Below are 23,647 nucleotides of genomic sequence, written 5' to 3' on the forward strand. Positions count from 1 at the left end.
GGGAGGGAGGGAGGGAGGGAGGGAGAGAGAAGAAGGAAGGAAGGAAGGAAGGAAGGAAGGAAGGAAGGAAGGAAGGAAGGAAGGAAGGAAGGACGGAGCTGGGGCCAGGAGTGGTGGCTCGCACCTGTAATCCCAGCACTTTGGGAGGCTGAGGCGGGCGTATCACTTAAGGTCAGGAGTTCGAAACCAGCCTGGCCAACATGGTGAAACCCCATCTCTACTAAAAATACAAACAAATTAGCTGCGCTTGGTGGCAGGTGCCTGTAATCCCAGCTACTCCGGAGGCTGAGGCAGGAGAATCGCTTGAACCTGGGAGGTGGAGGTTGCAGTGAGCTGAGATCGCACTGCTGCACTCCAGCCTGGGTGACAGAGCAAGAGTCTGTCTCAAAAAAAAAAAAAAAAGAAAGAAAGAAAGTAGCTTGGCAGAGACTGTGTGGGCTGTGGCCACCTCCCTTTTTCCCCCATCGTGTTCTCAGCACTGGGGTGGAAAATGCGTGCGGCCTATCCCTTTTATCCCTGCTAATATTCTCTCTTCTGGCCAGGAGCATCGACCAATATAACAATGTTAGTTTCCTTGTCATTACATTCAGGGAGTTTCAAAGTTTCACAATTTCATCATTTTTAGCTGCTTTTAAACAATACCTGGGATTAATTTAGAGAAACATTGGTCTTGCCATGAATGAAGAGCTCACCAAGATACAATCTCTATATAGTGAGGCAACTCTGGCCAGAGGGACTGGCTTTGTACAGATCATTGAACAAATTGGCCCTTCCTTGCTCCCAACAAGAGCAGATAAGGAACAGTTGCCTTTGGATGCATCCCCCAGATAGATCGCAGAGGCCAAGCGGGCACCCGCTCCACCCTGCACACCCTCCCAGCATGCTCCCCTTACACCACTGGAGCTTCTGATCAGGAGCAGAATATCCCGGGGAAGTCCCCACCCCTTGCTATTACCCACATGACATGCCACTGCCCAGCTCATCTAGAAGAGTGAACCAGGCTGGCCAGTTCCTGTGTCCTGTGCCCCAAATGCTCAAGGGGAGGCGGGGGCGGGGGATCAAGACATAACCAACCATCTCTTTTCTCAACAACTGCAAACTCTGGTCCAGGAGGCAAGACAATGCAAACAGCACTGAATTAGATCTTCAGTTTCATAGCACAGATAAAGTCTCAATAAGCTGAGAGGTGAGGGACAGGTGGAGTGGATAGGGTGTTGGGAAAAGGTAGGGCTTCTCTTCTCGTCCCAGCAGGGATGGAAGGTTCTGCCTGATCCTCTCATGCCTTCCTTACCTGAGACCTTTTACGTTTCTAAATTCATAATTTTCTTTCCCTTACAATTTATTTTTTATTTTAAAAACTATTTAAAATATTTGTGGTACATACTAGGTGTATATATGTATGGGGTACATGAGATGTTTTGGTATAGGCATGTAATGTGAACTAAGCACATCATGGGGAATGGGGTAGCTGTGCCCTCAGGCATTGATCCTTTCAGTTACAAACAATCCAATTATACTCTTTATTTAAAAATATACAATTAAGTTATTATTGACTATAGTCACCCTATTATGCTATCAAATAGTGGCCAGGCGCAGTGGCTCACGCCTATAATCTGAGCACTTTGGGAGGCCAAGGCGGGTGGATCACTTGAGGTCAGGAGTTCGAGACCAGTCTGGTCAACATGGTGAAACCCGGTCTCTACTAAAAATACAAACATTAGCCGGGTGTGGTGGCACGTGCCTATAATCCCAGCTATTTGGGAGGCTGAGGCAGAAGAATCACTTGAACCCAGGAGGCGGAGGTTGCAGTGAACCAAGATCATGCCACTGCGCTCCAGCCTGGGCGATAGAGTGAGACCCTATCTCAAAACAACAACAGCAACAACAAAAACCTAGTGGGTCTTATTCATTCTTTCTAGTTTTTCATACCTATTAACCATCTTCACTGCCCCCTAACCCCTTACCACCCTTTCCAGCTGCTGGTAACCAACCTTCTACTCTCTCTGAGTTCAACCGATTTGATTTTTAGAGCCCACAAATAAGTGAGAACATGTGAAGTTTGTCTTTCTGTGCCTGGCTTATTTCACTTAACATAATGATTTCCAGTTCCACCCATATTGTTGTAAATGACAGGATCTCATTCATTTTTACGGCTGAATAGTACCGCATTGTGTATATATATCACATTTTCTTTATTTGTCTGGTGATGGACACTTAGATTGCTTCCAAATCTTAGCTATTGTAAACAGTGTTGCAACAAACATAGGAGTGCACGTATCTTTTTGACATTTCCCTTCCAATTTAAATGTTAGAGCTGCATCTTGTATATATCATAAGCTCCAACTACTGAGATTCTATTTTTAGGTCTTACTAACTAAACATTTATCAATCAAAATATTCCTTTGAGAACTATGAAACAGAGTATATGAAAATTGTAGAACATTTAAAAATAGACAAATACAAGAAGAAGTAGACATCGAATTATATCACTGTTTTATGTTCCCTGAGCACAGGGCAGGTGCAAACACTGGAAGGATTCTAACAGTAACTCCTAACTAACACCAAGGTATTTTCTGTATCACCAGCTCTTAGATGCAGGACTGTTTGGAAGATTAGGCTAAAATGAGTTACAAATGGGAGAAGAAGCTCCTCCTTCATGAAACCCTTTCACCTCTAGATTCCCACAGCATCTTGGGCCCAATTCTGGTATAGTCCTGATTATCTGTGCTGTTGAAACTTTTTACATGCCTGTCTCTCCTACTAGACTATATGCTTTGTGAGGCAAGGAATGTATTTGCCTGATCTTCGCATCCATACGTCTAGCACAATCCCTGCTATGTAGCAGGTGTTCAGTATCTATTTCTTTTTTTCTTTGTTTTTGAGACAGAGTCTTGCTCTGTTGCCAGGCTGGAGTGCAGTGGCCCAATCTCGGCTCACTCGGGTTCAAGTGATTCTGCTGCCATTTCATGGGTCCAAGTGATTCTGCTGCCTCAGCCTCCTGAGTAGCTGGGACTACTGGCGCGTGCCACCACACCTGGTTAATTTTTGTTTTTTTTTTTTTTTTTTGAGACGGGGTCTCGCTCTGTCGCCCAGGCTGGAGTGCAGTGGCACGATCTTGGCTCACTGCAAGCTCTGCCTTTTGGGTTCACACCATTCTTCTGCCTCAGCCTCCTGAGTAGCTGGGACTACAGGCGTCCACCACCATGCTCAGCTAATTTTTTCTATTTTTTAGTAGAGATGGGGTTTCACTGTGTTAGCCAGGATGGTCTCAATCTCCTGAACTCATGATCTGCTCACCTCGGCCTCCCAAAGCGCTGGGATTACAGGCGTGAGCCATCGTGCCCGGCCAATTTTTGTATTTTTAGTAGAGACAAGGTTTCACCATGTTAGCCAGGATGGTCTCGATCTCTTGACTTCATGATCTGCCCGCCTCAGCCTCCCAAAGTGCTGGGTTTACAGGCATGAGCCACCGCGCCTGGCCTCTATTTCTAACGATCGGCACAGAAGGAGCTCTCGGGAATTACTTACTCCAGGAGTAACCTGGTGACAGTCCGTGAGAATTCACCTCAGCTCTGTCTCCGCAGCCACAGCCTTGTCACCCAGAGGGCAAAGCGGCACACACAGTGTGTCCAAAGACTACAAAAATGTAATGGATATCTAGAACAGAAGTCAAAGGGATTCTGTGTGGGAAAGGTGATCCAATTTGCAGAGGGAATTATAATCATCATAGGGACAGGAAAACACAGCCAACGAAAGGGGAGGGAAAAAAAAAGCCATCTGAACACAATAGGGAGGAACAGATTATCAGTTTCACTCCCTTCCTCAGGAGCAACAGTTGCAGAGCTTGGGAAATGTCGTGTGCTAAAAGGAAGTGGTTTGTATTAAGAGTAATGTAGTTTTACCACTTGCTTGGAATAAAAGAAGACTGAAGGGAAACCCCTCTGCTGTGGGTTCCCGGAGGGCAGCTGCTGTGTCTCACCCACGTGTGCAACCCTCTATTGGACATGGAGGTTCTTGGATCCAGAAGGTCCTTTGGAAATATTTTCTTTTTGTTGTTGTTGTTTTTTTAGATGCAGTCTCACTCTGTCACCCAGGCTGGAGTGCGGTGGTGCGATCTCGGCTCACTGAAACCTCACGCCTCCCGGGTTCAAGCGATTCTCCTGCCTCAGCCTCCTGAGTAGCTGAGACTACAGGTGCACACCACCATGTCCGGCTAATTTTTTGTATTTTTAGTAGAGATGTGGTTTCGCCATGTTTGGCCAGGCTGGTTTTGAACTCCTGATCTCAGGTATCTGCCCACCTCGGCCTCCCAAAGTGCTGGGATTACAGGCATGAGCCACCATGCCCAGCCCCCTTTATAAATATTTTCTGAAATAATGTATTAAATAGCAGGTAGCTGAATACTGTCCCAACTATCAAAACATCTTTATATTCTATGTGATCAGACACTCAAGACAACCAACAAATGGAATTGAGATTGAATTTTCACACTCATAACTTTTTTGTTTTTGAGACAGTCTCTCTCTGTCACTCAGGCTGGAGTGCAACAGCAAGATAATGGCTCACTGCAGCCTTGATATCCCGGGCTCAGGTGATCCTCTCACCTCAGGCTCCCAAGTGGCTTGGACTACAGGTGCTAACACCACCTCCAGCTAATTTTTGTATTTTTTGTAGAGATAGGTTTCGCTATGTTGCCCAGCCTGGTCTCGAAATCCTGGGCTCAAGCGATCCACCCCGCTTGGCCTCTAAGTGTTAGAATTACTGGTGTGAGCCATCATACCCAGCCTGGAACTTATATTTGACACAAAAGCCTCCAGAACAATAGTTACGAACATTAGACTTTCACTTTTTCGACTGCTTATGCCTCTGTACTACTCACTCTAATTTACTGTATTGTAACCACTCAATATGCTTAATAATGCCACACTACAGAAATCTATTTACATCTTCCTTTGCTAAATGAGGTCTGATCGAACCTCATGGAGCACTTTCAGGGCAAACGATGGAAGTCTTCTCAGAAGAGTAGCATTGCTGTGGCAGGTGACTATCAGACAACAGATTTTTCTCTTTCCCACCAATTCTAAGTCATCACCTTGTCTTTATAGTTTTTGAATATCATATTTAACATCTAGGAGTCTTTTAGCTAAATTTGTTGGGCTAAGATTTAAAATAACATTTCAGAATAAACAAGCACAGAAGCTAGAAAGCCCTCTGTACCTTCACTTAGCATTGGTTCACAGAAATAGATTAACACGGCCAGGTACAATGGCTCATGCCTGTAATCCCAGCACTTTGGGAGGCCGAGCGGGCGGATCACAAGGTCAAGAGATTGAGACCATCCTGGCCAACATGGTGAAACCCCATCTCTACTAAAAATACAAAAATTAGTTGGGTGTGGTGGCACGTGCCTGTAGTACCTAGCTACTTGGGAGGCTGAGGCAGGAGAATCGCTTGAACCCGGGAGGCAGAGGTTGCAGTGAGCTGAGATTGTGCCACTACACTCCAGCCTGCTGACAGAGCAAAACTCTGTCTCAAAAAAAGAAAAGAAAAGAAAAGAAAGAAAGAAATAGATTAATCATTACCAGTGCCCAATGATTAACACGTTAACAAAGTCAGTATAGAAAATGCCTACGGAAACACATTTAAAACAGAAGGAAAAGGCCCAGACTATAACGGTGGTAAAGACATTCTATCTTAATGAATTTAAATCAAATGCATCATAAAGAGTTTGCATATCACCTACATTTAACTAGACACATCTAGATATTGCCCAACAATACCTAAAGCATTAAACTTAAAATTTTGTAATCAAAGGAATTTGGCACGTAAAAAAGAGTGACAAGCCCAACATGGCACAAGAGCTGTGAGCTCCTCCACCTTTATCTTCAAAGGTCCAAAAAGAATATTCCCAGTCATTTCCAAGAAAACTCCCTACAGACTTTACATGAAGTTCACACTACATGACTTCCGTTTAAAACCCAGCACTTCTTTATAATTTTCAGAAAGTTTGTAGTTATTGTTTTAAAATATCTTACCTTTGTGGATGGTGATATCAAAACAAGAGAAGAAAAGCTGCAAGTTTGGACACATTTTGTGTCTGTTGCAATCAAATTTGAGTAAAGCGAGAGGCCTGCCACAAGAATAAAAAGTCAACTAAAATGAAATTTGTATTCACCAATCAAGAGCTCTAACCTGATACAGGATGGGACGCATAGCAAGGCGGGTAAGGTTGAAAAATTTAGCAGCCAGATGACGAGGAAGCAGCCCGGGCGCAGTGGCCTGTCCAGTTACAAAACTGAAGTGACACACAACTAACGATGACATTTCAGAACAAGGAAGGCCTAATGGGTTTTAGCAGAAATATATCAGATATATGGCAGGCCAACTTTATAGGGTTGAGGCTTGAACTTCATGCAACACTTGAGCATGCACCTGAGCTAACGACTGTGCTTAACACTGGAGACCACAGACAGGCAATCTTAGCTTTGAGGGATGCAAGCCCCAGTGCATGGGGACAGGGGGGTGTGGCACTGGCACAGGAAGGAAAACAAGGAGAAAGAATATTATTGAACATCGCACTTGGGCCAGGCCCTCAATGGCAGCTGCACGTATTTTTTTTCTTTAATCGATCCATGCCAGGGCAGGGTAGGTATTATTGGTTCCATTTATAGAGAAGAAAAATGCAGAGGTTGACAGAGGTAAGAGGTACAAATAAGCAAATGGTTGCAAAGGCAGCGTGATGAGGGCTGTTACTAGGGGAATCCTGGAGGGCCAGGGAGCCTACATACAGGAAGGGACACCCGAGATGAATCCTAAAGGCTGACTAGATATTCCATAGGAAAACCCAACAGAAAGGAGGGAAAGGACCATTTCAAGGAAAAGGGAACACCACATCTGCATATATGACCCCAAACATCATTGAATAAGTGGTTGAAAATGGCTGGACAACTGGCTCCAAGAGTTGTATCAGTTACATGTTACTGTGTAACAAACTCTGAAACTTAATGGCTTATAACTACAACCATTTTATGTGTTCACAATTCTGTGGGTCAGCAAATTTGGCTGAGCTCAGCCAGGTGGCTCTTCTGCTGGTCTGACCTGGGATAATTCACATAGCTGTGGTCATTTGGTGGCTCAGCTATGGCTGGATGGCCTCAGTCACATGTCTGGTGGCTGGTGCCAGGCTGCTGGTTAGGCATTTCTCACCATGAAGTTTTTCATCCTCACAGAGGCCACCTCAGGCTTCTCAGATGGTGGCAGCATTCCAAGAGGGTGAATGTGGACTCTGCAAGGTCTCTTAAGGTAGACCTCATTTGTAAGTTAGGCAGTGTCCTTTCTATTACATTCTCTGAGTCAAAGCAAGTCACAAGGCAAGCCCAGATCCAAGGGGTGGGGAAACAAACTCTACCTCTTGATGGGAAGAGACTCAAAGAACTTGTGATCATTTTTGATCCACCTCAAGGGAGAAGTGGCAAGAGGTGAGTCTGCAGAGGTAGGAGAGGCCGGCAGTGCCAATCATGGTGCGTTGTTAATCCCCATGTTTAGGAGTTTCAATTTCATCCTAAAACAATGAGGAGCTACAGAAGACTATTGAGGGGAAGTGTGACGTGATCAGATTTGCATCAGGATTGTCTGGATGGCAAGGAGGAATCCAGACTCAAAGGGAACAAGATTAGAAGCAGCAAAACTCCTTACGGGGCTGTTGTAACTGTCCCAATAAGAGATGATGACAGCCCTGGGGACTGACACAAGAGGCAGGAGGACTGCGAGATGAAGAGCTGACCCTGACAACTGGCAGCTGCCTGGACCAGGGACCTGGGACAGAGTCTAGGATGAATGTATGCTCTGGCTTGGGTCACTGGGCAGAGGAGGTGGTACCCACGAAATTCGGAATAGAAAGAGAAGGAGGGCAGGTTTTGAGCTTGGAGAGAAGGGATTACAGGTATGAGCCACTGCAGCTGGCCATGAGTTCAGCTTTAAACAGGTGTTTAAGGTACCTGAGGCTTGGCCTCTGTAAGCCAGGTCTTCTCTTCTGAGAAGCAATGATGATGCTCACAGTGTTCACCTCATAGGGGTTCTTAGCAGCAGCAGCAGTGCCTAGAGAGGCTGCAAGGCCAACCTCAGGGGAAGGCAGTGCTATGACCTTGAAAACGTCACCACATACAGTAGATATCCCTTATCCACGATTTCACTTTCCTTGGTTTTAGTTACCCCCAGTACAGCACAATAAGATATTCTGAGAGAGAGAGAGAGGAAGAAACCCTTTTGTTACAGTGTATGTTATAATTGTTCTATTTTATTATCATTGTTGTTAGTCTCCTACTGTGCCTAATTTATAGATTAACTTTATCATAGATATGCATATATAGGGAAAAACATAGCATATATAGGGTTTGATACTATCTGAGGCTTTAGGTATCCACTGTGGGGGCTTGGAATATATCCTCCTTGGATAAGGGAGACGCACTGCACATTTCTTTGAACCTCAGTTTCTTTCTTTTCTTTTTCCTTTTTCTTTCTTTTCTTTTCTTTTTTTTTTTTTTTGAGACAGAGTCTTGCTCTCTCGCCTACCCTGGAGTGCAGTGGCGTGATCTCAGCTCACTGAAACCTCCGCCTCCTGGGTTCAGGCGTGAGCCACTACGCCTGGCTGAACCTCAGTTTCAATAACTGTAAACTTAGGTTAATGACAGCTACATGGCCAGGTGGTTCAAGATGTCTACCGAGTAATGGTCACATGGTGCTGCCCCTTCCTCCCTTCTTGCTCTCCCAGCCCCCAGCCCACGCCTTCATCCTTGAACCATGCTCTTCTCCCTACCCGGCTGGTCTTCCTAAACGATAACATCTACAAAGGCAGGACCACACCTTCTTCAAGTGTGTTACACAAATACACCCTTGAATAAATTGAGCTGAACCAGAAAGCGCAGAGGAAGAGGAAAATTAGACTTATGTGAGACCTCACAAGTAACCAAGACAATGCCTGAGACATGTCAAGGACTTCACATTACTTAAAACAAAATGATGGCTGGGTGCGGTGGCTCAAGCCTGCAATCCTAGCACTCTGGGAGGCCGAGACGGGCAGATCACGAGGTCAGGAGATCGAGACCATCCTGGCTAACACGGTGAAACCCCGTCTCTAATAAAAAATACAAAACTACCCGGGCGAGGTGGCGGGCGCCTGTAGTCCCAGCTACTCGGGAGGCTGAGGCAGGAGAATGGTGTAAACCCGGGAGGTGGAGCTTGCAGTGAGCCGAGATCCGGCCACTGCACTCCAGCCCGGGCGACAGAGCGAGACTCCGTCTCAAAAAAAAAACAAAAAACAAAACAAAACAAAACAAAATGATGCAATGTGCTGCAAATTATTCAAGGTTGGCTGATGGCATCAGTCTACGAATGTAAGTCTACACTGCCAATCCTGTGGTATCTAAATTCTCAACAAATATGCCACATTGGTTTTATTTATTTATTTATTTATTTTGAGACGGAGTCTCGCTCTGTCGCCCAGGCTGGAGTGGAGTGCAGTGGTGTGATCTCAGCTCACTGCAAGCTCCGCCTCCCGGGTTCATGCCATTCTCCCGCCTCAGCCTCCGAGTAGCTGGGACTACAGGCGCCCGCCACCACGCCCGGCTAATTTTCGTATTTTAGTAGAGACAGGGTTTCACCGTGTTAGCCAGGATGGTCTCGATCTCCTGTCCTCGTGATCCGCCCGCCTCGGCCTCCCAAAGTGCTGGGATTACAGGCTTGAGCCACCGCGCCCGGCCGCCACATTGGTTTTAAAGGAAAGAGAAAAGGCCCTTTCCCTTTAACTTCTAGGGACCAACTCAGGGAAGTCAAAATTTGCTCAAGACCAAGAGGAACCAACCAAGTAGAAAGATAATCCCTTCTGCAATAGTCCTATATGCTGAAGATTAGTTTTGTTTTATGGTTTCAGGGATAAGAGATGTGTGTGTGTGTGTGTGTGTGTGTGTGTGTGTGTGTGTGTGTGTGTATATATTTATTTATTTATTTATTTTATTTTATTTTTTTGAGACAGAGACACACTTTGCTGCCCAGGCTGTAGTGTAGTGGCGTGATCTCAGCTTACTGCAACCTCTGCCTCCTGGGTTCAAGTGATTCTCTTGCCTCAGCCTCCCGAGTAGCTGGCATTACAGGCGGCCACCAGCATACCTGGCTGATTTTTGTTTTAGTAGAGATGGGGTTTTATCATGTTGGTTAGGCTGGTCTTGAACTGCTGACCTCAGGCGATCCACCTGCCTCAGCTTCCCAAAGTGCTGGAATTACAGATGTGAGCCACCGCGCCTGGCCAGAGATGGTATATTTTTAAACCTCTCTCCTTGAGCTTTCTTGTTCAGTTTTTAGATTAAGCCAACAGTATCGTCTTTTGCCAGAGCAGACAAGTTCTGAACGTACTTTGGCTTCTTCAAAGTCTGATGAAAAACAACAACAACAGAGGGGAACAGGGTCAACCACAGAGTTTTAAAATGAGGCCACTCCAAGTTCAAATGATCCTCGCTCTAGAAAGTTACGAGAAATGGGAGACATCAGCACGTTCTGATGAGAGTCATGTAGAAATACGGCACTCATGAAAAAGGAAGAGTATGCTATCAAAAGAGACATTCAGAGAACAATAACTTTTCTAGGGAATTACAAAACCAATTGCAAACCTAATAGAAGGGTTGGAAGATAATGGCCCCAATCTCACAGAAAGTAGAGTGAAAACAGATGGAACATGGGAGAAGCAAGAGAAGTAAGAGAGGACCAGTCCAGGAGGCAAACTCATCCAAGTAACAAGAGCTCCAAAGAGCAGGAAGCAAGAACATGGAGCAGGGGAAACCACCAACCAATGCATTCAAGATAATTTCTCAGAAACGATGGGCATGAATTTCCAGGTTGCAAGGGCCCACCAGGGACTCAACAGAATGGATGAATACACACACACAGATGGTCACTCACTGGGAAATTCCAGATGATGCTGGAGACAAAGAGAAGATCCTACAAGCTTTCTGAGAGGGAAAAACATGTTGCACACAAAGGATCCAATAGAAAACTTTTTTATTTTTATTTTTTTGAGATGGAGTCTTGCTCTGTCACGTAGGCTGGAGTACAGTGACATAATCTCAGCTCACTGCAACCTCTGCCTCTCAGGTTCAAGCAATTCTCATGCCTCAGCCTCCCCAGTAGCTGGGACTACAGGCATGCACTACCACACCTGGCTAATTTTTATATTTTTTGTAGAGAAGGGGTTTCACCATATTGGCCAGGCTGGTCTTGAACTCCTGACCTCAGGTAACCCACCTGCCTCAGCCTCCCAAATTGCTGAGATTACAGGTGAGAGCCACCGTGCCTGGCCAAATAGAATACTTTTGAATTTCCCAACAGCAACATAGGAAGTGAAAGACAACAGTTGGAAACCTTCTAAATGTGAGAGGAAACTGGCTTCTGACCCCATAGACCTATATTCAGAGAGGCCCTCCATTAGGTGCAAGGGTAGCAAAGCTCCTGTTTTCCCCATTAGCGTAACTAAAAGATAACTGTGTCTCTCTCTCTGAGATTCTGGACTCCGTCTCCCCATGGTACTCGGTACTTCTCTCCTATTGTGGTAATTATTGGTGAACATGGTTTCTTACGATGTTTTAGAAGGTAACTCATGGCACCTTTTTTGTTTTGTTTTGTTTTGTTTTTGAGATGGAGTCTCGCTCTGTCGCCCAGGCTGGAGTGCAGTGGCCCGATCTTGGCTCACTGCAAGCTCCGCCTCCTGGGTTCACGGCATTCTCCTGCCTCAGCCTCCCGAGTAGCTGGGACCACAGGCGCCCGCCACCTCGCCCGGCTAGTTTTGTTTTGTATTTTTTTAGTAGAGACGGGGTTTCACAGTGTTAGCCAGGATGGCCTCGATCTCCTGACCTCGTGATCCACCCGCCTCGGCCTCCCAAAGTGCTGGGATTACAGACGTGAGCCACCGCGCCCAGCCTCATGGCACCTTTTCTAGACATCCAACTTGCAGTGGTGTGTTACAGGTTGCTTGTATTTAATTTGCACTACAATATTATTGTTATATAACAAGGAAGTCATCATCAAATCATCTTCAGCCATTTTTCAGCTCCAACCCTGCAATAAATTAGAGATATTGATAATGATAGTGGTGCCAGCTAACACTTTTTGAGCCCTTATCATATGCCAGGAACTGTCATAAATAAGCACCTAATGCGCATTAACTCACTTCCTAGTAACAGCAATCCCATGAAGCAGGCATTACCATTATGTTTACTTTACAGATGAGAAAACTGAAGCACAGACAGGTTACCACAACATGCCCTGGGGCACAGAACCACCGGAACCAGGTTTTGATCTCAGGCAGCAAGCCTCTAGTTTCTGCTTCTAACTACCACGTTATAATCCTCTGTGTGGTTTACTGTATGTCATCTCCCAGTGTGAACATTTCTCACATTTCTCAACTTTACATCCAACCGTCAATGATCTAGACATGTGATAATTTAGCTTTTTTTTTTTTTTTGAGACAGGGTTTCACTCTTTCACTCAGGCTGGAGGGCCATGGTGCAATCACAGCTCAATGCAATGTTGACCTCACAGGCTCAGGTGATCCTCCCACCTCAGCCTCCCGGGTAACTGGGACCACAGGCACACACCACCATGCCCGGCTAATTTTTCTATTTTTTGTATAGACAGGGTTTCACTGTGCTGCCCAGGCTGGTCTCAAACTCCTGAACTCAAGTGATCTGCCCTCCTTGGCCCCGCAAAGTGCTGGGACCACAGGCGTGAACCATTGCGCCTGACACGATAATCCAGATTCTGAATTACCCACAAGTTGTTTTTCCTTCCCAGTTTATCTGTGTTGAGTAGATGCTCCTCTCAGTGAATATAACTCTCTGTTGGAGTCTTTAGTAAAGTTTAGAGATGAGGGAAAATGTAGTATTATTCTAATGTGTTTTTAAAGCAAAGACTAGAAGTTTAAACTAATGACAAATTGAAATGTGAGGATTTCCTGAACTCTTGCTGCTCATGCTGCTAAACGAGTGTGTGTTCAGTGGAGAATTACCTGTCTACTCATTTAGCAGATGGAGTCATTTCTGTAAGCATCGCCGCATTGGGGCACCAGAGTCTGGATCCTCAGATGAGGATCTCAGAGCCAAGGTCCCAGTTCTAGTGCTTATTCCAAGCCAACTTTTTTCATTTAAAAAACAGCTTTATGGGCCCAGTGCGGTGGCTCATGCCTGTAATCCCAACACTTTGGGAGGTCAAGGTGGGTGAATCACCTGAGGTCAGGAGTTCGAGACCAGCCTGGCTATCACGGTGGAACCCCGTCTTTACTAAAAATACAAAAATTAGCTGGGCATGGTGGCGTATGCCTGTAGTCTCAGCTACTTGGTAGGCTGAGGCACGAGAATCACTTGAACCCAGGAGGCAGAGGTTGCAGTGAGCTGAGATTGTGCCACTGCGCTCCAGCCTGGACGACTGAGCAAGAAAATAAAAATAAAACAACAAAAGAAACAGCTTTACGGACATGTAACTAGCATACAATAATCTGTACATATTTAAAGTGTACAAATTTGATTTTTTTATGGCCATATGTATAAACCTGTGAAACCACCATCACATCCAAGACAGTACACAGACCTATCATCCTCAAAGTGCTCCTGTGCCTGTCTAATCTCTCCCTCTTGCCCCTCCATGCCCACTGTCAGTGGTCTGCTTCCTGTCATTACATATTAGTTTGTATATAAATAGAATAGTTTGTATATATAAATAGTTTTATATAAATAGAATCAAGCAGTATGTATTATACTTGTTTATCCTGGCTTCTTTCACTTCTTACAATTATTTCAGCATTCATCCATGTTGTTATGGGTATTCATAGGTCATTCCTTTTTATTGCAAAGTAATACTCCATTGTATAGATAACCACAGTTTGAGAATGTATTCACCTATTAATGGCATCTGAATTGTTTCCCAGTCTGGGCTATTATAAATAAAGCAGTTATAGACATTCAGGACTAGGTTCTGTATGGAATATATGCTTTCTTTTTTCTTGGCCAAATACTTAGGAGTGGGATTGCCAGATCTCACAGTAGGCATTTGTTTAACTTTATAAGAAACTGCCTGCTGGGCATGGTGGTTCACGCCTGGAATCCCAGCACTTTGGGAGGCTGAGGTGGGCGGATTGTCTGAGGTCAGGAGTTCAAGACCAGCCTGGCCAACGTGGCAAAACCCCATCTCTACTAAAAGTTAAAAAAAAAATTAGCCAGGTGTGGTGGTACACACTTGTAGTCCCAGCTACTCAGGAAGCTGAGGCAGGAGAATCACTTGATCCCGGTGAAGTAGAACAGGCTTTTCCTAATTTTCCTGTGGCTTTTTCTTTCCACCTGAGGTGTCTGGTGAAGGGGGCCCTCTAACTACCTTAGGTTCGGCTCGGGTCACTAGAGTCTTACAGTAAGTTGCCAGACAAGGCTGGAACCATTTGGGGCATGTTTGGACTGCGATCATCCAGGAACTGATGTATGGGAACTGATCTGGATGCCCAGGCTGTCCTCCAACTGTGGTCACTACCCTAAATACATGGCCAATCATTTCCCTATCTATTGTCCCCTTGGCCGGCCAGCCGACATTAAAAGAAGGCCATTCCACTTCACACAGAACCCTCAATCTTTGGGGGGAAAACTTAATTCCATAATCCCCAGCAAAACCTTTCTTAAAATTCTTTAACATGCACTCCAGTTTCGATGCTTTTCCTCCCATCCCACCCTTTGCGATGCACACTCACTCTCACTTTCGTTCCAGACTGACTAGACTGGGTCCTAGTACGGGAGTTTCAGGTGTTGCTTAGCTAGGGAGAGTACCTTACTCCCGCCACAGACTGCTGCAGCCATGGGGCAGCTCCTGTCAGCCGTATGCGATGCCCTAGTTCTGGTCAATCCCACACTTGCCTCAGAGCACACAGTCCATGCTAAGAGATCTGTCTCCCCATGTCACGCCCCATATTGGTCCCTCCCAGAACCATCTCTTTCACACTCTTTCACACACCTCACTGCTCCCAGTTCCCAATCCTTAGTCAAGGCAGCAAGCCACTCTTGCCACTTTTGGTTTCTTTCCTGACCAACTTAGCAAGCCATTCTCACGTCCTGCATTGGCTAAGGTGTAAGTTTCATCCGAATCAGTTAGCCACTCTCACTGTCCCCAGCCCCTCTGGGTCTAGGCAACATGGCGAAACCCTGTCATCCGAATAAGTGAGCTACTCTCACTGTCCCCAGCCCCTCTGGGTCTAGGCAACATGGCGAAACCCTGTCATTCAAATTGGTGAGCTACTCTCGCCATCCCCAGCCCCTGCTGGAACCATCCTGCAACCCCTTTATAGGTTCCATTGCGCTGTCTGGGAAAGACACCAGGACGCGGGAAAGCCGATCTCCTTTCTGGGCTGAAGTCCTCCTGTTGGTACCAAAGTCCCAGTCCTCCCTCGACCTGGGGCTCCAGTCCCACAGGCAAGGCAGACAGAAAATCTGCCATCTCCAATCCTGGACGAGCCCCCAGAAAATGTAGTGGGAAATCAGAGAACTGGAACGATCGATGGGGTTCAGGAGGATTTAGTTAAGGTGTACACTGGCTCAGTGGACTTGCATCCAGAAAATCCGAGCACCAAACAAAGAAGGCAAGTGCCTTTTATGCATCTTGAGGCGGTAAATATGTGAGGCAGGAAGCAAGCATACAGAAGAGAGAATAAAGGCCATTACCATCTTGTGATATTCTTCTGACATGCCTTACATCTTAAGAAAAACACGTTTTGCAGCTTAAGCTTATCTGCCTTGTGAACTTGCAGCTGTGTGGGAAAAACAGGAATTTACAGAATTTACAAAATATGTGGAGGTTAGATAAGGCTAATGTTTCACACAAGGAAAATTAATATTCTTTCTTAAGTCTAACTTCAGTCAGGGGGTGGCTACTTAAAGCCTTTCAGTCTGGGCCTAAACAGCATTCTTATTAAAGAAACTATCATTATTTCTATTACTATTAATGCTATTGTTACCTTAATTATCATTTTTCTACTTCACTGGGAGGCGGAGCTTGCAGTGAGCTGAGATCCGGCCACTGCACTCCAGCCTGGAAGACAGAGCAAGACTCCATCTCAAAAAAAAAAAAAGAAAGAAAGAAAGAAGGAAACTGCCAACCTGTTTTTCAATGTGTTTGTATCATTTTACCTTCCTATCAGCAGGGATGAGAGTTCTAGTTCCTGCACCTCATGGCTAATGTTTGGTATGGTCAACCTTTCTAATTTTCACCATTCACATGGGCATGTAGCGGTATCATACCACCACTGTCTAAGTTGTAGAACGTTAGCATGGGGACTGCAGGTTTCATCTGCATTGCCCTGATGACTGATAACATTGAGAATTTTTCACCTGCTTATTTGCTATTCATCTATCTTCTTTGATGATCTGCTTGTTCAGATCTCTTGCCCATTTTTAAAACTGGGTTATTTCCTTCCAGGTGAGTTTTGAGACTTCTGTCTGTCTTCCAGCTACAATACCTTGATCAGGCAAATGCTTTTCGAATATTTCTTCCCAATGAGTAACTTGTGTTTTCATTCTCCTAAAACTGTCTTTTAAACAGTAAAAGTTTCATTTTGATGAAGTTCAATTTATTGATTTTTTTTCTTTATACATAGATTGTGTTCTTGGTGTCATATCTATGAAATCTTTGCCTAACCCAAGGTCACAAAGATTTTTCTCCTGTGTTTTCTTCTAGAAGTTTTATAATTTTACGTTTTACCTTTAGATCTCTGATCTATTTTGAGTTAATTTTTGTGTACGACATGAGGCATGGGTCAAAGTTCATTTTGGGCACATGGATAACCAATTGTACCAGCACCATTTATTGAAAAGACTGTCCTTTCTCTACCAAATTGTCTTTGTACCTGTGTCAAAATCCAGTTGTTTTTTTAAGTAAGAAATGAATGTGGGGTGGCCGGGTACAGTGGCTCATGCCTATAATCCCAGCACTTTGGGAGGCCGAGATGGGCAGATCACGAGGTCAGGAGATTGAGACCGTCCTGGCTAACACTGTGAAACTCTGACTCTACTGAAAAAAATACAAAGAAAATTAGCCAGGTGTGGTGGCGGGCACCTGTAGTCCCAGCTACTTGGGAGGCTGAGGCAGGAGAATGGCGTGAATCTGGGAGGCGGAGCTTGTAGTGAGCCGAGATCAAGCTGCTGCACTCCAGCCTGGGCGACAGAGCGAGACTCCGTCTCAAAAAAAAAAAAATAAAAATGTGGGATTTAATCAAATGCTTTTCTGCATCTACTAAGATGATCATATGGTTTATTCTTTTCATCCTGTTAACATGGTGAGTTACATTAATTTTTGATTATCAAGCCATTTGGCATTTCCTGGGATGAACCCTACTGGTTATGTGTAATATTTGCTGTACTTTGAATGTGTCCCCCACATTTCATGTGCTGGAAACTTAGTTTCCAAATTCACATGTTGACAGCATTTGAAGTTAGCCTTTGGGAGAATTATAAGATCATCAGGGTGGGGTCCCCATGATAGGACTGGTGACTTTATAAGAAGAGGAAGCCCTGACCTGACAGGCTCTTTGCCTTGCTTCACGTCACGATCCAGCAGGAAGGCCCTAACCGGATGCCAGTACCATGCTCTCGGACTCATTAGGTACATACCTGAGATTCCGATCTATCTCACTGTATATACATCTGAGATTCCAATCTATCTCACTGTGTATACACCCGAGCTTCTGATCTATCTCATTGGTACATACCTGATAATCTGATATGGCTTCTTGTGTTTATGCCCAAGATTCTGATATACCTTCCTCTCCTAACAAACACTCAAATTCCTGCACTGTTCCTGGCTCTGTGTGAGCACCAGGCACCCTTCTTGGCTGGCACAAGTGCTGGGCACTGTTCCTTCTAACCTTCTCAGATGCTTCTTTTCCTGGCCTCAAGTAGTTCTGCTCATATGCATGCACCAAGCAGTACTTTGGTAGATCTCTGGAGTCCCTCTGTATATGGTTTGCACCTCTAATACTTTGCCTTGGATAATCTACACACCATGGTCTCCCTGGACTCTCAGCTCTATTTTGTCAACTGAAGAAGTCTGCCAAGATCTGCCTCAGTTTCCCCTCTCCCTGCACTGCAGCCTGGAAACTCTCAAGCCACTCCTCTCACCTTGTTTGTCTTACAACCATCAGTGCCCTTCACTGCCTGATGTCCAGCATCTTGAAGAACATTGTTTCATGTATTTGTATGCAGGTTTGGTTGTCTCAGATGAGAAGATAAGTCATTGCCCGTTATTCTATCCTGGATGAGGGAGTCTGTAATTTCTATAGGCATAATAAATTGGTTACAAGGCCACAGACAGTATATTTCTTAATCGTTTAAAACTTATGTCACCTTCTGACAGATAGAAATATTTCATGTTTTCATTTAATATTGTTTTAAATTTCAAAGCAGATGAACTGTTAGACTATACTTTTGAAATCTACCACCTCCTTACGAGTCCTAAAATGCCTCTTTGGGTATGTGCCTGAGGTTCTGATACAGCTCCTTGGCTATATGCCCTGGACTGTGATAGACCTCCTTAGATCTATACCCAAAATTCTGCTATACCTCCCTGGGTATAAACCTGAGATCCTGATATAAATCCTTAGCTAGATACTTAAAGCCCTAATATGCCTTCTTGAGTATGTACCTGAGACTCTGCTATACCTGTTTGGGTAAATACCCGAGATTCTGATATACCTCACTGGGTACACACCTGAGGTTCTCATCTGTCTCACTGGGTACACACCTGTGGTTCTGACCTGTCTCACTGGGTACATGCCTGAGGTTCTGATCTATCTCATTGGTGTACACCTGAGGTTCTGATATGGCTCCTTAGTTTATGCCCAAGATTCTGATATACTGCTCTCTCTTCATAAAAACTCAAATCCCTGCTGCAACTCAATACTGGGATGCATTCCAAAACTAAGACTATATAAGACTGTTTGAAGTTCACTTTGAATCTTGGAGGATATGATACTATTTTTTTTTTTTTTTTTTTTTTTTTTTTGAGGTGGAGTCTTGTTCTGTTGTCCAGGCTGGAACTGCAGTGGCATGATCTCGGCTCACTGCAACCTCTGCCTCCCGGGTTCAAGCAATTATCCTACCTCCGCCTCCGATACTATCAAATTTTCACACAAAATATTGCCATCAGTCCTGACATAGACATAATGTTAGGATTAATTAATGCTCAATAAAATAGTAAAGGAAGAACTCTAATAGGCTACTAAACAGATTCTTTTTAAAAGTGTTAAAAGGATCACCTAATGATAACAGAATTCATCCACTAGGAAGACATGATGGTCCTAAATGTGTATGTACCTCTTATCTATGAACCAGGAAGCAAGTCCTCACCTGACACTGAATCTGCTGGCACTTTGGTCTTGATCTTCCCAGTCTCCAGAACTGTGAGAGAGAAATTTCTGTCGTTTACAAATCACCCAGTTTATGGTATTTTGTTATAGCAGCTTGAATGGACTAAGACACCATTCAACAACCAGAATATACTTTTTTCCCTAAAAGCCCATGGAACATTCACCTAGACAGACCACATCTTTGGCCATTAAACAAACCTCAACAAATAAAATAATTTTCAATTTAAAAGAATTGAAGCCATACAGAGTATATAATCTAATAACAATGAACTTAAATGATAATAACAGGAAAACAATAGGACCATCTCTAAATGTTTTAAAATTCAACAATACACTTCTAAATAATCCTTGGGTCAAGAGTGAAGTCTCGGCCGGGCGCGGTGGCTCAAGCCTGTAATCCCAGCACTTTGGGAGGCCGAGACGGGCGGATCACGAGGTCAGGAGATCGAGACCATCCTGGCTAATACGGTGAAACCCCGTCTCTACTAAAAAAAATACAAAAAACTAGCCGGGCGACGAGGCGGGCGCCTGTAGTCCCAGCTACTCGGGAGGCTGAGACAGGAGAATGACGTGAACACGGGGGTGGAGATCACAGTGAGCTGAGACCCGGCCACTGCACTCCAGCCTGGGCGGCAGAGCAAGATTCCGTCTCAAAAAAAAAAAAAAAAAAAAAAAGAGTGAAGTCTCAAGGAAAATTTTAAAATACATAGAACTGGGCTGGCGATGGTAGCTCACGCCTGTAATCCCAGTACTTTGGGAGGCTGAGGCGGGTGGATCACCTGAGATCAGGAGTTTGAGACCAGCCTGGCTAACATGGTGAAACTCCGTCTCTACTAAAAATACAAAAATTAACCAGGTGTGGTGGTGCACACCTGTAATCCCAGTTACCTGGGAGGCTGAGACAGGAGGATTGTTTGGACCCAGGAGGCAGACATTGCAGTGAGTTGAGATCGCACCGTTGCACTTCAGCCTGGGTGACACAGCGAGACTGTCTCAAAACAAAAAACAAAACAAAAAAAAAACCACCAAAAAAAAAAAAACCCCAAAACAAAAAACATTAAAAAACAAAAAACAGAACTGAATAAAAATAAAGCTACAACATACAACAGCATATGGGATGCGGCAAGAGCAGCACCGAGAGAGAAATTTGTATTACTAAATGTTTGCAATAGAGAAGACGAACAATCTCAAAACAATAATCTAAATTCCTACATCAAGAAACTAGAAAAATAATAGCAAAATAAACCAAAGCAAACAGAAGGAAGGAAATAATAAAGAAGAACAATCAATGAAATGGAAATCGAGAGAACAATTGAGAGAATAAATGAAACGAAAAGCTGGTTTTTTGAAAAAAAACATTAAAATTGATAAAACTGCAGCAAAACTGACAAAAATAAAAACAGACAAGACATAAATCACCAACATCAAGAATGAAACAGGATATTACTACAGATCCTGCAATCAGTATAAGAAACTATACAAACAAATTTGAGCTAGTGAATTCTACAAATAAGAAATAGATCAATTACTCAAAAGCTACTAACTACCCAATTTAACCAAGATAAAATAGTTTTAATAGCTTTATAACCATTTAAAAGTTGAATCTGTGATTTTAAAATCTCTTAAAAAATAAATTCCCAGGCCCAGATGGAAGAATTCTACCAAACACGTAAAGAAGAAATACCACCACACCAGTTGTATATAATCTCTTCCAAAAAAAGTGGAAGAGGAGGAAATACTTCCCAATTTATTTTCATGAAACTAATATTACTCTGACAACAAAACTCGACAAAGCCAATAGAAAATAGAGAAAACGACAGACCAATTTTGCTCAAGAACTTAGACATGAAAGTATTCAACAAAATATGAACAAATCAAATCCAACAATGTATAAAAAGAATTATTTACCATGACCAACTAAGACTCATTCCAGGTATGCAAGGCTACTTTAACATTGGAAAATCAATCAATGTAATCCACCATGTCAACAGGCTACAGAAGAAAAATCATTTGATCATACTCATTGACACAGAAAAGGTATTTGACAAACTATAATACCCACTCATGATAAAAACTCTCAACATGTTTGGAAAAGCTTTCTCTCAACTAGAAAAAGAACATCTGCAAAAACCTACAGCTAACGTATCCTCAACGAAGAAAGACTGAATGTTTTCCTAGTAAGATCAGGAGCAGGGCCAGGATATCCACCTTCACCACTCTTCCTCAACATAGTGATGGAAGTTCTAACTACTGTAATAAGGCAGGAATAAAAGGCACATCGATAAGAAGAAAGAAATGAAAGTCCCCACTGGCAATGACATGAAAATCCTTAGGAATCTACAAAAACCCTCTTGGAACTAAGAAATGAATACAGCAAGACTGTAAGATCAGCATGCAAAAATAAATTGCATTTCTATCTACTAACAACAAACATGCAGACATAAAAGTTAAAAACAACATCATTTGCAATCACTCCAAAGAAAATGAAATATTTAGGTATTTATTACCTAACAAAACATATAGAGGGATCTGTATACTGAAAATTACAAAATGCTGCTGGAAAAAAATCAAAGAAAGCTGGGTGTGATGGCTCATGCCTATAATCCCAGCACTTTGGGAGGAGCCCTTAAGGCCATGAGTTTAAGACCAGCTTGGGCGACAAACGAGACCCCATCTCTACAAAATAAATAAATAAATAGGAAAAAAAATTAGCCAGGTGTGGTAGAGTGTACCTGTAGCTCCAGTTACTCAGGAGACTGAGGCAGGAGGGTTACTTCAGCCCAAGAGTTCAAGGCTGCAGTGAGCCACGATCATACCACTGTACTCTAGCCTGGGTGAGGGAGTGAGATCCTGCCTCAAATTAAAAAAAAAAAAAATCAAAAAAGAAACTACCATGCTCATGGACTGAAAGACTCAACATAATAAAGATGTTAATTCTCCTCAAGTTGATCTGTAGGTTTAGTGTAATTCCTATCAAAATCCCAGTAATAGTTTTTATAGATCTAGATAAGCTTACTCTTAAATTTACACAGAAAGGCATGGCACAAGCCCTAGAAGGGCTAAAACAATCAGCAAAGAAGTATAAAGTGGGAGAAACCACTCTACTTAATAGTAAGACCTACTCAGTAATAAACACAGCGTGGTACTGGTGAAGGAACAGACACATACATCAATGGAACAGACTAAAAACCCTAAAACAGATCAACACAAATAGACCCAACTGATTTTGGACAGAGGTGCAAAATTCCCTAAGGAATGATAACCTTTCAAAAACTGCTGCTGGAGCAACTGGATATCCATTGGGGTAGCAGGAAAAGAACCTCAAACTAAGTCTTACATCTTAAAAAGAATTAATTTAAAATGGATCATGGACCTAAATATCTGACAAAGGACAGTATCTTGCATATGTAAAAATTTTCAAAACTAAACAATAAAAAAAACCCCAAACAATCCAATTAGATAATGAGCAAAAGACATTGCTCACGAGGATACACAAATGGCAAATAAGTACATGAAAAGATATTTAACACCATAAGCCACTGGGGAAAGGCAAACTAGAACCACGATGAGGTATCACTGCACACCTATCAAATGGCTAAAATAAAGAATAGTGATAACACCAAACGCTGGAAAGGACATAGACATACATTCCTGGTGGGAATGTAAAATAGTACAGCCACTCTAGAAAAGTTTGGCAGTTTTTAAAAATAAAACTAAACATGAAACTACCATATGATCCAGCAAGTACACTCTTGGGCAGTTATCCGAGTGAAATGAAACTTATGTTCACACGAAAACTTGTATACACACCAAGAGAACAGATAACAAATAAAGGCAAATAAATTGGACTCAAAATTTAAAGCTTTTGTGCCACAAACACTACCATCAAGAAAGTGAAAAGACAACCCACAAAAATGGGAGAAAAAGGCCGGGTGCGGTGGCTCATGCCTGTAATCCCAGCACTTTGGGAGGCCGAGGCGGGTGGATCACAAGGTCAGGAGTTCGAGACCAGCCGGACCAACATGGTGAAACCCCGTCTCTACCAAAAATACAAAACAGTAGCCGGGCGTGGTGGCATGTGCCTGTAGTGCCAGCTACTCAGGAGGCTGAGGCAGCAGAATCGCTTGAACCGGGGAGGTGGAGGTTGCAGTGAGCTGAGGTTGTGCCATTGCACTCCAGCCTGGGCAACAGAGAGAGACTCCATGTCAAAAA

At 43.7% G+C, this 23,647-nt stretch overlaps 1 protein-coding gene across 3 annotated transcripts in view; it reads right to left on the reverse strand.

The window, feature by feature from the left end:
• Positions 1 to 23,647, reverse strand: part of PPARA (peroxisome proliferator activated receptor alpha) — a 102,145-nt gene that overhangs the window by 47,426 nt on the left and 31,072 nt on the right. Inside the window, exon 1 of one of the 3 annotated variants that reach the window (XM_017850819.1) lies at positions 15,738 to 15,823. The exons of the other annotated variants lie outside the window; for them this stretch is intronic. Coding sequence (XP_017706308.1) covers positions 15,738 to 15,761 — 24 coding nt within the window. The 5' untranslated portion in view covers positions 15,762 to 15,823. Of the gene's footprint in view, positions 1 to 15,737; positions 15,824 to 23,647 lie in introns of those variants that run through there. 3 annotated transcript variants of the gene reach the window in all.

The sequence above is a fragment of the Rhinopithecus bieti genome, unplaced genomic scaffold (assembly GCF_001698545.2).
Source record: "Rhinopithecus bieti isolate Rb0 unplaced genomic scaffold, ASM169854v2 scaffold_32081, whole genome shotgun sequence".
NCBI classification, from domain to species: domain Eukaryota; kingdom Metazoa; phylum Chordata; class Mammalia; order Primates; family Cercopithecidae; genus Rhinopithecus; species Rhinopithecus bieti.